The 17598-nt window shown below is 39.7% G+C and overlaps 1 protein-coding gene across 8 annotated transcripts in view; it reads right to left on the bottom strand.

Moving 5' to 3' along the window:
- The window catches only part of dlgap2b (discs, large (Drosophila) homolog-associated protein 2b), a 179929-nt gene that overhangs the window by 66338 nt on the left and 95993 nt on the right, over positions 1-17598 (bottom strand). For all 8 annotated transcript variants that reach the window (XM_028439211.1, XM_028439206.1, XM_028439207.1 and 5 more), the window contains one exon: positions 8762-9918. In XM_028439211.1, the coding sequence (XP_028295012.1) occupies positions 8762-9918 (1157 nt within the window). The remainder of the gene's footprint in view (positions 1-8761; positions 9919-17598) is intronic.

Below are 17598 nucleotides of genomic sequence, written 5' to 3'. Positions count from 1 at the left end.
ATCCCTAACCCTCTTCCCTAATTGTCAGTCTGTGTTCAAAATGGCATACTCCAAACTCTACACTAGAGTTGTCACGATACCAAAATGAGTAACCACGATACTATACCAGACAAGGTATTACGGTTCCGGGTAATATCGCGATACTGAAGCCTTTTATTATTATTATTTTTATGAACTGCAATGTATTTGTTCAAGTTAGAAATACTTATTAATTACTTATAGTGTTGTTTGGTGCATGATAAGAGTACATGAACAAAAGCATATAAGCAATAAAAAAAAACCTAATAAATTAAGTTAGAATTATATGGTTGATATCAAAAAATAATCATTCAGTTTCCTTTGCACATCAATGTATGTTTAACTAATGTAAATAATCAACTTAGGATAACAAATTCACTCTTAAAGAAAAAAAAAATATTTGACAATAATGCTTCTTCTCCAACATAATAAACCATAGAGGATAAAACACAATAAACAGGAACTGATTCATTGAGAAAACTATATTTGTATGTATTTTCTGGGTGACGTCACTGGTGTTTTATGGGATTGAATTTGAGCCCTCCTTTGTATGTATATAATTTGTAAATATTGTTTGTACATTGTAAGTATCTCTGTCAATAAAAAAATTAAAAAAGATCGCTCTGAGCCCGTGTGGAAAAACAAACAAAAACTGTTCCCTCCTTTGGCTCCTATAGCTGGTGACAGCGCCTGCACAGTAGATCTCCTATTGCTTTACCACCACTGCCTCGTTTAAAGCCAAAATAGTTCCAAATGAGACTTTTGGAGTTTGGTTTTTTGAGCAAAATTAGTGATGCAACTGAGGACGACGCCGCAGCGGCAGACTCGCAGCTCGGGCCTGGTGCTTCTGCCATGTGTTGTCCCGTGTTTGTGACTGGAAGCCGTGCACGCGTCCAGGCGAGACAGAACTTTAGCTTGTTGTTTTGAAGCAAGTTTCTGTCGAAACGGAGCTGTCTTCAGTTCCTTCATGCCGGCAGAAACACACGAACAGCCAATCAGCAACAGACGGGCGGACCCAATGTGCGGAAACAGCCTATCATATCCCCGGATGTCACAAGTAACCGCCAATCATTCAGCAGCTGTGGAGTTTGGTTGCCATGTTGGTATGTTTTCAAGTAAGTAGCATGCAGTGAGTTTAGACTGTGCAGTGAGAAGCCGGGAGGAGAGTAGAGGCAGCCGCTATGTAGCGGAAACTGGTACCGGTAGTATCGTAATCCATGGTAGTACCGTCGTGTAGAATTTCTAGTATAGTAGGAACTGTTACAATTTGGCACCACGGGGTACCGTGAGTATCGTGGGTATCGTGCAACTATACTATACACTACAAACTCAATGAGTATACTGTCTACTTACTACTATAAGTATGATTAGGATGATGACCGTTCCCACTGAAGTATACTTCCAAGTTTCCAAAGATGCATTTTGAACCTTCAACGACAAAAACCTGAAGCACACTGAGGCTAAATATCTCTGTTGATTCTCCACCTTTAAAAGTTCTGAAAGCATTTTAAGTGAAAAAATGACCAAGTAGAATATCAACATGTGGTCATTTGATCCATAAAACAAATTTCATGAGACCCGCCATTGTACTACTGACAAAACTTCCAGTTAACTTCAAAACAAAAGCCCCATTTATAAAAGTGATGGAAGACAAGAATAGATCCTTTTGTATACAGTATAGTATGGTATACATCCGAGTATTTCTCACATACTCAATCTTTTCATACTATCTAATTTGAACAAACTACATACTCATTTTAAGGTCAAACTTAGTATGAGTAGTACATTAATATGACATTTTGAACACAGCCAATGTGTGTTCATTGAAAAGCTCTGCTCCACATGTGAAGCACGTAATTATTTATCTAGCACAATGATTAGTGTAGGCAAAGGTTGCTGTGGGTAACATTATAAACAACAGGCTTTTACACGTAGGAAAGACAGTGAATCATCACTAAAAACACAGGAATGATCCTCTCTGAATCTTTTTAAAAATCTCATTAAATTATTCAGGATGATGTTTGTGAAAATAAATCAAACATTTCCCGTTAGAATGAGAGTCATGGGAAAATGAGGTGTGTAACAATAGTTACTGTTGTTCAAGTTTGACTTTCTAATACAGGCAGTGTAAACATTTCAGAAATATTACGTATATACACGGAAGACTTTAAAAGAGAGAAATTCAAGATGATTCATAAGAAATGGATGGATGGATAACGCTCACATCAGCTCCATAAGACATCAAAACAATTTATATTCAAAACTGCGTATTATGTAGGAAGCCAATAGTTCTGTTTCACTGCAAACAGCTCTGTCTCCTCTTAAAGCAGGATGATCTGCGGAGATTGTTTCCTCCCTGCAGCGCGTCACGCTTTAGAGCAGGTACCGTATTGGTGATAGATGATGATGATGACGATGATTATGCAAGCTGATCATTTCTGAATGCAGGAATGTAAGGAGTTAATAAAATCAGGCTTTCCACACATACAAATCTGGCGTTAATATGAGGAAAAAAGAGAGATTTTAACTGTGGCTCAGATAGAAATATGTGTCCGATCCTCACACTGCAATAATCTAATCAAATCAACCTGTGACATTGTTTATCAGAAGGCGTTTCAAATTAAAAGGGCACTTAATATTTATGACGCATTTCAATGACAGACTAGGCGCTTTTTGGATTCCTTACGGTGGGCGTGTGTTACAGGCACGGCCTGTCACTTTAAGAGAGGTGTTGCATTGTGGGAGGTGAAGGCATAACCGGGTTGTTTACGTGTGGGAAATGTAGTGTTTTTCCTGTCGGTCCGGGGGTAGATGGTCCCATGTGCGCGCTCTGTAAAGTTTGGATGCAGCGTGTTTATAACCCAAAAAGAGAGGATTCTTCCTCCCTGCACTCACCCGGTATGCAGAGTCGGCATTACGGACCGCTGTTGTTACCAGTAATAACGAGCCACGGCTGGGGTAAAACTCAGTGAAATACCAGACCTCCTTACCACGGTTCGGAGATAACCTGGTGAAGGTAACACGTGTCAGCAGCCTTGACGGGAGAATACGAGCAGGGGAGAGGTGTGTAACTGCAGGTGCGCAAAAAAGCGCATAAGTCCAGACGGGAGAATAGACCCCTATGTGTAACTTTTCAAAATAAGACTTCTAACCCTAACCTAACCTAACCGAACCTAATCCTAACCCTAACCATAAGTTAGGGTTTGGAACCAGTAATTTTTTCACTAGAAATGTCATAAAAACAAATGTTTCCACGGGCCGACCCTTAGCATCACATAGTGACGCCAAAGGTACTTTCTCAAATGTTGATATGTGACGAGTTGGGAGTGAGAATGTGTTGCCCAGACAGAGCAGTGCAATTTTCTGATTGGCTGATGTGTAACGCTATGTTATTTTCTGATTGTCTGATGTGTACTTCATCTTATTGACTGGGCTGTGCCAAGCTCCTGTTGAGCTCTACGATGCTCAGTGCGTTTTGCTACATACTTTCGCCTCATCCATTCATAGCTTACTAAACTCTTTTATATTCATACTTTTATATGCTACTAATATGCAGCAATTTTTATTACTTCTGTCATGTGTGGCATGTAAATGTATTGAATCTATTGTCTCACTCGCAATGAGTGAGAATTGAGAGCCATGCATTTTATTTAATAATGCTCTTGTTTTACAACACCTTCTATCATCCATCCATCCATTTTTTGACTCGCTTGTTCCATTGTTCAGGGTCGCCAGCTCTCATTGAGCACTAGGCGGGGGTACACCTTGGACAGGGCGCCAGTCAATCGCAGCACCTTCTATCACTTTACCGTTAATCTAAATGTTTGAACAACAGTAAGAAGTTATCTGATGATTACAAACTACAATCATCAGGACAAAGCAGCCCCTGGAAATAAAAACAAAACACAGAATAGTCAATACGTGGCTATTAAATTAGAATGATAGAAGATTGACTCCCAAAGGTAAATTTACATTTTATTCAGTTGTTAGGTTAGGGTTTTTCTAATATAGAGGACATTTCTAAGAGCTACTTCATTAGCAATTTACACTACAATGTAAAATACCTTTGCATGTGTAGCTAACTGTTCCTATCTTTGTCTTAATCTTTGCTTCTAATCTTCACTTTACTCTTGGATCTCAAAGATTTGCGTGCACAAAACTGCACTACCTTGACAGCACACTCAAACAGGTTGCGGTGGATCTATTAACCCTGAGCAAAGAGGATTGGATCAGAAAAAATGGGCAAAATAACATGAGCAATCATGAGTGTGTTTGCCGAAACTAAATACGTATGTAATCTGGACGCGCAAAAATGGGGGATAGAAGATTGAAAAGTGATCACTTTAGCACAATCGGGGGCAGATTCACTAAAGATTTAGGGGTTAGGGTTAAAACGTGTGCAAACGTCACTGCACACGCTAATAATGAGTACAAACTCCAGGTAATCAGGACTGTGCGTCTCGAGCGCATCAGAATACACCCATTTAGCACATTTCCCTCTGATGAGTATGTATAATAGGCGGATCTTTAAGGGGATGCAAATAAATTAATGCAGTGGGCGCAATGCAATTCATCAAATCTGGAACTGTTTGCTGTGTCAAGCAGGTGCAAACACACACACAGATGAGCTGCAGTAAATGTTGACACAAAACACAGCAAAACATAGTGTATGAAAATAATTCAAACAAAACAATAGTCAATATTAACAGCCACTGAATGAGAAAATTAAGTGTGTGAGGGAGATAAAAAGCTGCATTCCACACCGGCGGCGGTGCAGCGCCTTTATTTCAGATCTTAGTGAATCCACTCCTCAATGTGATTTAGCAAAGCTGGAGATGATGGCGGTGGATGTGTGTATTTATTTAGCATGTTTGACAGGCAGGGGTTAACTGTCACAGCTTTACTCACAGATGGCTGCAAGTATTGATGGAGGAAACAGAGAGGCACTTTTTTTGTTTGAGACAAAATTTTTTGGAGTGAATGAAAAAAACAAAAATATTTTCTGCGCAGAGTGGCTGCAAGCGCAAAACCCTTGTTAAAAAAAGACAGTTTCCACTTTTGCACCCATCAGGTGCAAACAAGAACAAGCAAAACGTAAAATGTATTTGAGTGCACGCCTAATTTAGCACTCTTTATTTGGGATCTTAATTAGTTGGACCCTTACTGTTTTGAAAAGTCAGACAAAATAGTTTGAATGGGATATGGACAACATCTTTCTTACTGCAGATCATCCTCTACATTGCAAGTGAAACAGGACCGGAAAAACTCGGGCATCAAACAGATAAAACCATTGGATCTCACAGATGCCAACACCAGATCTAATCTCACTTATTCCCCTTAAAACAAGCTTTCAATGTGGTTACGCTCTGTATAGACTCTGTACAGACGGAGGCCATGTGGCAGCTGCAGGGTCCTTCCTGCTGACACATACGCTTGTCAAAAGCCAGAGAGAGAGCCTCTCTATTGACAGAGACCGCCTTAGAGCTGCTTCTGCTTCAAACTACACAGAATCAAAGTCCAGGCACTGGGCAAGGATTTAATGTCTCCTTCTGAACAGAAAAAGGGACGAGATGTACCAAACTACCAAGCAGTTTTATGGCATCCAACAACAACAATCTTGCACCTGTTTATTAGAGCACACATGAATATTACCCATTTCCTGTTCAAGTGAAAGGAAGCACTTTGTAAAATTAAGAGAACTATATTTTAATCATTGAATGACATCACTTAAGATACAAACACTCGATAATGCCTATGCATGCAAACTGTTATGAGAAATACTGTAATATTATATCAACACGCCTCAAGATCTATACCACTAAAACCAATACTTTTAATTTTAGGCTTTTAGAAATACTAGTTTATGTTCTATATTTAAATTCAGTAGCCATTTAAGTACCCTCCTTTTTATTTTTTCATTTAACCATGAAAGTCTCACTGAGTTTAAAAATCTTTTTAAAGTCCTGGAAGTAGTTAGGTTTAAAGGGGACATATGCTAAGTCCACTTTTTTAGCCCTTAAATTAATTTTGTTGTATATTGTTTAGAAGTACAGAAAAGTTCAAATCAGTCTCTTCAGGTGCTCTGTAGATATCTTTATATTCTGTTTTGGTCATATTTTTCAATCTGTTTAAATTTTTCTATTCTCTATTACTTTTTTTGAACAATAACGTCACAGTATTTGCAGCGGAACTGCCAAATTAGGACATCGACGCCAGGCCCAACACAATCCGCCATATTTATTTCTCGCGTTTATTTTGTAGTCCAAGTTCCAGGATGCCGAAGTTATGAGAGGATAAGTCAAAATGTTTGGTTGTTGGATGTAGTAACCCACACGCTTCATTACACCGTCTCCCAGCATCAGAACCTTTTCGAAGTGCCTGGTTGAGTTTTATTTTTCACGGAATGGTACCCACATCTGTGGGTAAGGTCATTTTTGTGTGCGCGAAGCACTTCAAGGATGACTGCTTCAGCAACCTCCGCCAGTATAAAGAAGACTTTGTCTGATTGAGGGGTCAATTCCTTCTATATTGGAGACGATGAAGCACTTCGGTAAGCTGTAATTAACGCTAAAAAGTGTGATGATAAGACGTCCCTGTCATTGTTTTGTTAGCATTAGCAGTTGCACCGTCTTCATATGTTAGCGTTTTGTGCTCGTTTTAGATCCTTGATGATATGGCCTACGTGATTTAATTTAAGTCTAAAGTTTTCATTAGTCATTTCATTTTGCTGTTTTTGTCTCCGAAAAGACTGTATTAAAATGCATTTCGTGACGTTAGCTTGGCGCTAGCGTTAGCTCGGCGCTTGTGTTAGCTCACTTGTTAACATCCATATGAAGACGTTGTTCTGCAGGTTCATCATCATTTTCATCTCGCTCCGCCGGGTCTGACTCTGGCTCGAACATGTAATGCTGGATGGACAAGTCTTCTGTTGTTGACATTTTGTAAATAAAGTGTGAATAAAAAGTTTCTGCACCGCTACGTAATCATATCTCTTCTATCAAACTACAAAAATGGCCGAACAGGATGGAGTTGAACCTCTGCAACCTGGAGAGGGGGCGTGGTATAAAGTGTCTCATTTGCATTTAAAGAGACCACACCAAAATGAGTTGCTCTCAGAAGCACATCAGAAAAGGGGTAGAAAAGGGGCCTGTAGAGCTATAATAATGAGGAATTCAGACCCAAGCATTGTAGTTCTGCTTTATATAAACCACAACTGTATGATTTTTATGTAAAAAGGAAGGATTTAAAAGCATGATATGTCTCCTTTAACAGACTGGCTCATGGTCCAAAGGTGATGGCCCACAATCGATTCAAACCGGCGACCCTCCAGTTAAAAACTTCCTTAACAATTAGGCCACCACTGCCCACATCTTTAACTGTTTGGTGAAGGCACAAAACAACGCAAATACATCAGTAGAAAAGAGAAACTCACCAGATTTTGTCAAATTCAAATCGGTATCATAGTCAATCATGTTTACTTTCTCGGAAATTAAAGCTTCGCCTGTTTATCTAAGAAATGTTACCACATCTAGAAAGAGGAAGGAGCATGCACTGACCTAATTTTATTGGCAGTTGAATAAGCCGCAAGTTAGTTTTTGAAAGTAAAAAAAAAAATGTCTATGCTCAGGTATGAGTTTAGTTAGCTCTCTCCAGCATTGAGGAATGTTGATACTTAAACAGCAATGAGTCTGACATCAAGTTGTACATTAAAAACTCATTATGTCATGTGTCATTTGGATAGCATTTAATTTTTTATAGAGTCCCAATGCAATATTAATATCAGATATCGATCTGATATCAGCAAAATATAATATATGATATCGACCAGCATCTAAAATCTCCAAGTACTCCGATACAAGCAGTCCATTGCAGACTCTGCTCAAACACTTCTAATAAATAGGTCAGTTTTCCTCTACCTACTGTTGCTCACTATTGTTCTCCGTTTGAATGATATCACTTGATCAAGCCTTTTCTAACATACCACACTCCAAATTAAGTATAATAAATATGTATGATTTGCGCTGATGTTGTATAAGATCAATATCGGTATCGGCAAATACTCAAGGTTACAATTGTGGTATCATATCAGAAGTGAAAAAAAGTTTGGGGCACCCCTAATTTATTACAGTCTGGAACACATTGTACATCAGGCCTTTGGGTTTTGGGTTTCCTGAAGAACCACAAAAAACTGAAAGGCCAGAGACTGGGACTCAGAAACCAGTACCCGAGGCTATTTCATTATTTCTTAGCATCTTAATATTCTACAAAGGCGGGAAAGAGAGTCATTCAACTACCTAGAACAACAGCTTTAGGTTAAAAGCAAATGTTATTCAGTAGGCCTACAAGACTTTTCTCTCCTGCAGTGCAGTAGATCGAAGCTCATTCCCTGCACTTTGCACGGTGACATTGATCTGCTCAATTGAGCCTCATGTATATCTCAGGAGACAATAGCTCCCTGAGGTGACTACGCGAAAGGGAGTCTTCTTAAATGTATCGACTTCTCACACTGTAATTGCCTTTAGGCAAGAAACAGCTGGAATCCATAATACTTCCTTTGCAGAATTCCCAATCAATAAATCAATCATGGCATTGTATATAAGAAGACAGCTCATCGGGAAGAGATCTCCACATTTATTTCTCACATTTTTAATACAGTAAGTCAGTTTACCAGAAAATGTTTTTGCTGCTTCAAATAAAATTCATGCATTTCTATCATTTGTAAAGAAATACATAGAAAACGTACCTGCAGGTAATGACATGTTCGCGATGTCTTGAGGTCTGTGTGCATCATGGGTTTGTCTAAATTAAGTGATGACTTCCTGTATGCCTCCTTGGCCTGGCTGACTGTCAGTGTTGACCAGGAGCTCCTCTTCATGAACTTGCCCTCAGGTGCCATGGCCATGCTGTCACAGGCCGAACACTTGACATCATTGTTACTCTTAGAGGTCTTGAGTGACAGTTCTCCAAAGTGGTGGCTATGCATGGATTCTGGGAAACAGTGGCTCATGTGCTCCCCGCCGTGGTGCCGCGACATGATGCTGGGTGTTCGGTAAGTGCTGTCACTGTCCAAGTTGTCGTCTGAGCTCCACCAGCCGCCAGAGCGCTGCTTTCGCTCTTTACTCTTGCTTCTCTTGCTATTGTGTTTGGTGGAATGTTGGCCATGATGGTAATAGCCCCCTGCTCCTCCTCCACCTCCAACATCACCTTTAGTGCCATTCATCTTGGACGATCCTTCGAGGGAGTGGGACTTGGTGAAGAGTTTCTGGACAGAGTGAACAAGATGTCTAATGCGGCCAGGACTCTCACTGCGTTGTTCTGTTGTAGTAGACATGCGCTGGTACTGTAATGTGTGAAAGCCGTCGCGGTGCAATGGTAGTTGTTTCTCAAACTGGTCCAGGAGGTTTGCAGGAAGGCGGTTGCTCTTGGTTCCGGCGTAGTGAGAAGAAGCGGCCGCCGCGGCGACTGCTGCGGTGACAGCTGGCGAAGTGGCAGAGGCAGTGATGGCAGCGCAGTCGTCTCGTGTTGCTGAGTCATAGTACTGAGAGCTGTAGTGCATTCTAGGGAAGGTGCTGCTGGAGATGTGGTCAGGGACAGGGGGCGGAGCCATCAGGACTGGCGACATCACCATGCAGTCAGAATGGATGGAGCTGCGTGGTGAGTAGCGGTGGTGGAAGTCCATGGGGCAGCTCTCGGTGGGACTGAGCAGGTAGGACGAGTGGCGGGACTCGGAGTGATGGCGGGGTCGGTGGTCGTGAACATGGGGGTCGTAGTCCAAGCCATGGGAAAAAGGAATCTGGTGGTGGGAGCGGCTGCCCGATAAGCCCTTCATGTTCCTGGTTGGAGGGAGGCGTCTGCCTTCATTGAACTTTTGAGACAGGGACCAAGATGAAAACCTTTGGTCTGTTTCAGAGAAAATGAGAAAAAAAATCCAGTAAGTTGGAGAGAAAATCTGTAAGCAGCTATAAGCATCTAGTCCTGTCTTGTTTATATCCTCGTAAGAGGAAACTGCAGCAAAGCTGTTCCTTCACGAGTAAATTCTCGGCAGATAAATACTCACAGGGGACACGCTTTGCACTCATCAAATATTCTAAAGTAAAAGAAATCTCTTTAACTTGGAAACTCATACTGGTAACATCTGTGTGTGAGTGTATGGTAACAGCATTTGAGCTAAAGGCTGATTTAATTTCTTTCAAACCCATTTATCCATTTTTGTTTTGCTGGATCCAGGACTCCGAGCAGACTCTAAGGCATTGAACACCGCAAACACACAGACACAACTAAACACACAATGCCTCCAATTAAGTCAAGTTAAGCAGTCAGTCAACCAACACGAATGATTATTGGAGCAAAGAAAAGTAGCATTCATGAACACTCAATACTGCTAAAGTCACTGTAATAAATGAGCCTTCTGTCACACTCAGGGAAAAAGGCAGCAAACACAATTGGGAGATTGCAGTCCATGCAGGACAAAACATACAGAAAGACAATTTACAGACTCAAGTTAACAGATCTTCAGACTTTTGAAGGCAACAGGAAACCCTAAAGAACACATTAACAACCCATTGCTTAAATTTCACCAACTTGTGCCCCTCTTCTAACTTAGATGTGCATTATTATTCTTTTCATACTCTTTTATGCACGTTTAAGGAATAATTTGTTCATATTTCTCAATAAAGATAATTCAAAGAGGAATTTTTGTCTTGATGGCAAAAACCTAAACCAAGTTTCTCATGTGCAGGACTTAAAAAGTTTTTCATTCGATGGCATAAAGAAACAAGCTCGGACGAACCACGGCCAGGCCCGCGGAATGTCTCCATGCAGAATACCACGTCCCACGTTCTTGAGAATTCAAACGATTTGGTTCCACTGAGTAAAAAAAGGTCTCCGAGAGGCTCTTGACATCTGTTCATAGAATATCCATGTCAAATTACAGCCCGATTCAACAAGCATTAACGGAGGAGTAGTCATTTCAAAAATGGGCCCCCCGGGGTCCCCCTGCCTCCCTGTGGCACATACGGAGTAATGGGCCCCATTCATATATTGGTATGTGTCAATGATTTGGTACCACCAATATTTGACAAATAAATGGGAAAATCACTAACCCCCGTGCCCCTAATCGAATTGTGTGAGGCATAATCGTAATCTACGATGAATTACCTTTGAAACAATATATCACACAACTATGTTCCCATAAATTTGGAAATTACCGGAAATGGGGGGTGGACCCCCGGGCACCATTTCAAAAAAAGAGCTCTGAGCATCTCATCATATTCATTTATAGAGTATTCATACCAAACTGCATTCCGATCTAATGAGAACTAACGAACAAACCCGTGACGCGTACGGGGTAATGGGCCACATTTATACATTGGTATGTGCCAATGATTCGATACCACCAACAATCATAATATTTGACTCGCAAATAAATGAGAAATCTACTTTAGTTTGTTTTTTTTCTTTTGGGGCCCCAAATCAAAAATCAGGCTCCGAGCGTTGATGCGTACACATCCTTAGATTATACCTTACCAAATTTCAGCCTGATCCAATCACAAACAACAGAGGAGTAGAGATTTTAGTGTGAAGAAGAAGAAGAAGAAGAAGAAGAAGAAGAAGAAGAAGAAGAAGAAGAAGAAGAAGAAGAAGAAGAAGAAGAAGAAGAAGAAGAAGAAGAAGAAGAAGAAGAAGAAGAAGAAGAAGAAGAAGAAGAAGAAGAAGAAGAAGAAGAAGTCGTCGTCGTCGTCCGGTAGCCCGGCCTAAAAACAAATGGAGTAGAGGAGGAACGATATTGGTAAGCCAGCTACAGTGGACAGGGGGATTAAAAACTTCACAAAATAAAGAGAAACAAGATAAGAGATTTGCATTTCTTTCAGATTCAAAGATTGATAGTTTCCAACAAGGGGTATGTGTACACTTAGGTATACTTAAACACATCCCAGGGGGATTTCAAACATTACAGGACACATTTTTACATGCACACAGACTTTTTCCTCATCTATCAATATAAACTTTGGCACACCTCTTTTAAATACATCAGGTGAAGTTCAAAGTAATCAGAAAGAGATAAATAAAAGGAGACCCTGCTGACACAAATAAACAATGAAAACGTTGAACTACTGACCAGATATGCAATCAACCTATTTCAAGATCAAGTATGTCATGGCACATCATTGATTCAACATGCATGAACACGCTAAACACATCTAACCAATGTAGAGGGAAAAAACAAATTATATTAAAATATTACAAATGTCATGCCGGGAACATTAACTCAAGTTGTTCTTATCCACTACTGACACCAGAGTGCACCAAAAAACACTGCCAAAGTGACTTCTCAACACATTTCTGGTGTATTCACAGATTGAAAGTCATGCCAAACCAGTATATGGCCGAAATATATTATCACGTAGAGTGATAATATATAATAAGTCATATTACAGGGAACACCAGAAAAAAAATGGTGTCACTGTAAAAATGAAGTAACAATATTCCTTAAAGATACTTCTACACCTCGGTGCCTCCTTTGCATTGTTTTTAAGAGATTCCCGATCCCACAATTTTGTAAGTACTTCTTCAAATTTTTTTGAAGAAATACCTTCAATTTATTAAAAAAAATAATGTTAGTTTTTATTGCCCTCTGCAGCTTTATGTTCTTGCAGACCATTGGAAAACAAGAACCTGCTTTGTTAATGCAGTGGGATGAAAACACAAAGCACCTAAACTGAGGCGCAAGAACTAAAACATTTCTGTACTCCTTAAGTACGTAGAAGCATTTACTCAAATCCAAACCAATGACTTAACAGCATACAGTTTGCAGTAATCCCTCATTTCACTTGCATATTCTTTGCTTCTTTTTCCTGTTGGTTTACTCATGTCTTTGTATTGTCTTGTAAACAGTAGATATTATGGGACTGTTTAGAGTATGTGTGAAAATCTGTCTTTAAGTGCCTAATTAGGTAACTAGTCATTAACCTCTTTAACAGTTTTGTAGCCACTAGCTGCGGATAAAAGATAAACATCCTAACACTACTAATGACACTGTATGTACAACATATGGAAACCTGTGTAGCATACCTAACAGGAATAGTGATTTTTTTCCCCTTCTGCGGGCCTGTTATACTTAGATTTATTGATGCACATCTTGTCTGAAGAAGAAAATGACAGACTAAATGATGATGAAATGAAAGAGTAAACAGCCTCAAGGTTTGGGGCCTTGTGAAAGGGAAATTTATTTTTGTTTAGTTTCGTTTAGACATGCTACTACAAGCATTGCCTAAACACAGTGATAGGGTCCAACTTCTGCAGCCATCCGGGTGTGTGGACTCGAGTAGACCTTAGAGTATTTAGATTTTTTGTTTAGTGCTTGTTTGTTTAGTGATGCAAAACTAGAACTCCACAAACCAGGGGGGTGTTTCATCAAAGCCAGTTCAGTTTTTTTCCAAGTTAAACCTGCAGGTCTGGCTCAGTTAAACCGGAATCTAACCAAAACAGCTGTCATCGAAACGTAAACACTAGGATTGTCACGGTATTGAAGGTTTCGTAATACTAAAAGTGCCTCGATATCGTTGTGGTTATGTCACGGCATAAAAAAATTAGTCATTGCGCTTAAAATTAAGTTTTTTGGTTGGCCGTAGCTGACCTTTTCAGAGTAAACTACAAGTACTATAATGCATTGCTGCATCATCATGGGTTACAGGCGGTTGAGCCAATGTCATGCGACAGTGCGAGTTCAGAGGGGAAAAGAAACATGGCGGATGGTGGCAGAAGCAGAGCGACGTAGAAACGGAGGAGTATGTAGAACTTGTGCATGATGCAGCGCGGCTACAAGTCAGAGGAGTGGAAACGTTTTGGTTTCACCACATCAAGAAACCAGGAGAAAAGGTGGACAATATGCAAACACTGCAAGTGTAACGAGCGCTACTCGTCCGAAAATACGAGCAAACATGAGCAGCCACTTAATAACCTGGCATAACAAGATACGTTGATAGTTACACCCATGTGGTTGTTGTTGTTGTAGCTTTAAACTTTTATGTGCATCACATCAGCTGCAAACATATTTTGTATCTATGTTGAATTGCAATGCCCCTGTCAAATAAATAAATAAATATTGTCAACGAGGTTACCGGTACTTCTAGTCTTAACCTCAAATGTTGACTTGTTCATCTTTCTGTAGAAAAATCTCAAATTAAGCTAAACACAGAATAAGGAAATTTGCACTACTTTGATTTCTTTGGCTGTTTTTTTTTTTTTAATCATTACTATTCTTTTATTTATTGTTAATAGGCTGTTTCTATACCTGTGTTGCCTTTAACAGTGTTCCTGACTCGATTGGAAATTTTGCACTTTATTTAAAGAGTCTGTATCTGTTAGTATTCAGTAGGCAGTATTCAGTTTCTAATGTCATGAATGTATGACAATAAATACTGTCAAAATGATGATTTTAATGGTCATCATTCTTGTTATTGTTAGCACTGCTGTAAACTGTGTGCCTTCCTGTAAAACCGTGAGATTTCCTACAATACCGCAATAATTATTGTACCGTGAGGTTAATACCGTGATTATACCAGATTAGATATTGTTAGATTCCTAGTAAACATCTCAGTTATCATGGTGATGAAGTATTTTACCTATTGTAAAAAAAATAGTACAATGATGGGCTTTTTCCTTGATGTTCACCAGCTTTATACTAAACTGACTCCATCGAACTAGTGCTGAATGGGTTACCCTTTGAAATCATAAGCCTGGTTATAACTATAATATTTGTAAAATGCACCAGGTTTAAAAACACATCCCCTTTCAATTTTGGGAGCATTAGGGATTATTTGATAGACAAACTGGATAAATTACACTGGAATCTCTGATCAAGCTCTCCGGCTCTGCAAACAAAGATTTTACAAGTTGTGCACCTAATTATTTTTGAAAAGTTGATTACAAAGAGTAACAAATGTGTTTTGACCTTAAAAAGATTTTTTGATGAGAGGATTTGGTAGCTTCCATCTGCTGGGTTAAAGAGTTCGGCACAACATTGTAAATCTTACAATTTTTTCCCTCACCAGAATCAGCAGGGGGCAACAAATGAAACATATAGTTGTTTCTTCTATTCAGATGAATCCTGCAGGAAAAGAACGAAACATCCTTAAGTTGTACGAGGAATACACTTCCAAAAGCAAATCTTTTTTGACATAGCGGTTGGTGCAGCACTGTAGGCTTTTAATTAGCATCTGAGAGACAAAAGGCTGTTGATAGCTGACAGGATCTGTTCTGAGTCTGCAGAGAAACACCACTCACTGTTAACCAATGATAATCCAATTATTAGGGAAAGGAATGCATTTTCACAACATGTAACGTGTCGCCTAATGATGCATACACAACCTACTTCAAAAACTTGTAGTGCCCTGCATAGTACTCTTTCACATTCTTTAAATTATATTTTCTCTATTAGGATGGAGGAAAACCTGATACAGTGAATTAATATTCAATTATTACACATACCGTAAGTCTCGTAGAGATTTAATTCTCTTTCTAAAGAGAGACCCCTGGGGCAGCTGCCACAATTATTTTTCTTTCCACATTGACACAATAAAACATATTTCAGTAACACTTTATAATAACTATCCGTTATAAGTAGTTAATAGATTATTAATAAACTGTTTGTTAATGACTTAAAAATTGCTTGTTGAATATTTGCTAACAGTTTGTTAAGTTTGTTATAACTATGCCTTATAGATAGTGAAGCTGTAAGTTAACAATTTACAAATTACATGTTAACTGTATGTTAATGATTTATAGCTACATCGTATACATTTGTAATAGATCATGAATAAGCTATTAGTAAACTGTTTACTAATGACTTAAGTATCCATTAAAACTTTACATACACTATTAGGACATTAGTGTTCATGTAATCATATGAGTAGGCTTGTGAATAGCTTGTGAATGTACATGACATTATTTGTTCCCAACACAGTTATTGATGTGAAGATAAGAAATACACTATCAATCAAGGACATACCTTGATGAGTAGGTGTGTCCAAACCTTTGGTAGTTTATCTACATCCACAACAAACTGGGGGCAATTTGTCAATGTGTTAGTACTGTTACACCGGCTTTACTACACACTGGATGGATGAGTGGACGGATGGACGGATGGATGGATGGATGGATGAATGGATGGATGGATGGATGGATGGATGGATGGATGGATGGATGGATGGATGGATGAATGGACGGATGGATGGATGGATGGATGGATGGATGGAGCAATGGATAAAACGGATGGACAGACAGACCAATGAATTGGATGGATGGATGGATGGATGGATGGATGGATGATGAATGGATGATGAATGGAAGGACCAATGAATAGAATGGATGGACAGACAGACCAATGGATTGGATGAGCCAATGGACCAATGAATAGAATGGATGGATGAATGGATGGATGGATGGATGAATGGGAGGACCAATGGATAAAATGGATGGATGGACGGATTGATAGACCAACGTATTGTATGGATGGATGGATGATGGATGGGCGAACAAATGGATGGAAGGACCAATGGATAGCATGGATGGATGGACAGATGGATGGAAGGAAGGGCCAATGGATAGTATGGATGGATGGACAGATGGATGGAAGGAAGGGCCAATGGATAGTATGGATGGATGGGCAGATTGATAGACCAATGTATTATATGGATGGATGGATGGATGAATGGATGGATGGATGAATGGAAGGACCAATAGATAGAATGGATGGATGGACAGACGGATGGACTGCTGAATGGATGGATAGATGAATGAAAAGGCAGACTGTTGGATGGTTGTTGGATGGATGGAACGGCTGGTGATTGGATGGTTGGATGGACAGGCTGGCGGTTGGATGGATGCATGGCAAATGTATACTTTTCTTTTCAAGTCACTAATCTTCAGCTAAGAATGTTTACTAATCCTGCAGCAAGTTGTGTGAAAAATTAGAGCCCAAATAACATTAATTGTCCTCCTGATTGTCTTCCTGCATGGCAATGAGAGCGCTCTGTATACAGTGTGTGATGAAAGCTGTGAGGAGAGCAGGGAGACATCGCAGAGGCGCTTCAAAAGTGTGTTGCTCTTCCTCTAATTAATTACTTTAGGTGCTCTGCAGTAGAAAACCCCGGCCTGGAATGCTTAGGTCTTACATAACGTCGGGGATCTGTGATCTTGCGCAACAGTTGCAAAAGAGCCAGAAATAAAATGCACAGTTGTCATGGCAACCGCTGCTGAAAAAAACCCAGGAACTGTAATGAGATTTTTCAAGGTTGTTTCGGGGTAGATCCCAGCATGACGAGAAGGGGAGAAAAGACACAGAACGTAAAGAGGCGTAGACTTGTATAAGTCCATGTGACATCGGGGTTGTGATGATCACTGAACCTTCACCAGCTGATGTTTGGACATCTCAAGACAAATGAAATGTTAGTATCTTACTATAATGCCTGTCAAATCTATTTGTTTTGCATTATCTACTGTGAAAACCATGAAAGGGTGCTGAAGCTTACATGGTTGAATACAGGGACAATAGCTTGGTCCACCATGGATAAATTACCA

Source organism: Gouania willdenowi, chromosome 24 (genome assembly GCF_900634775.1).
Source record: "Gouania willdenowi chromosome 24, fGouWil2.1, whole genome shotgun sequence".
In the NCBI taxonomy this organism is placed as follows: Eukaryota; Metazoa; Chordata; class Actinopteri; order Blenniiformes; family Gobiesocidae; genus Gouania; species Gouania willdenowi.
The sequence above is the reverse complement of the archived record's forward strand: the minus strand, read 5'-3'. Positions and strand labels throughout refer to the sequence as shown.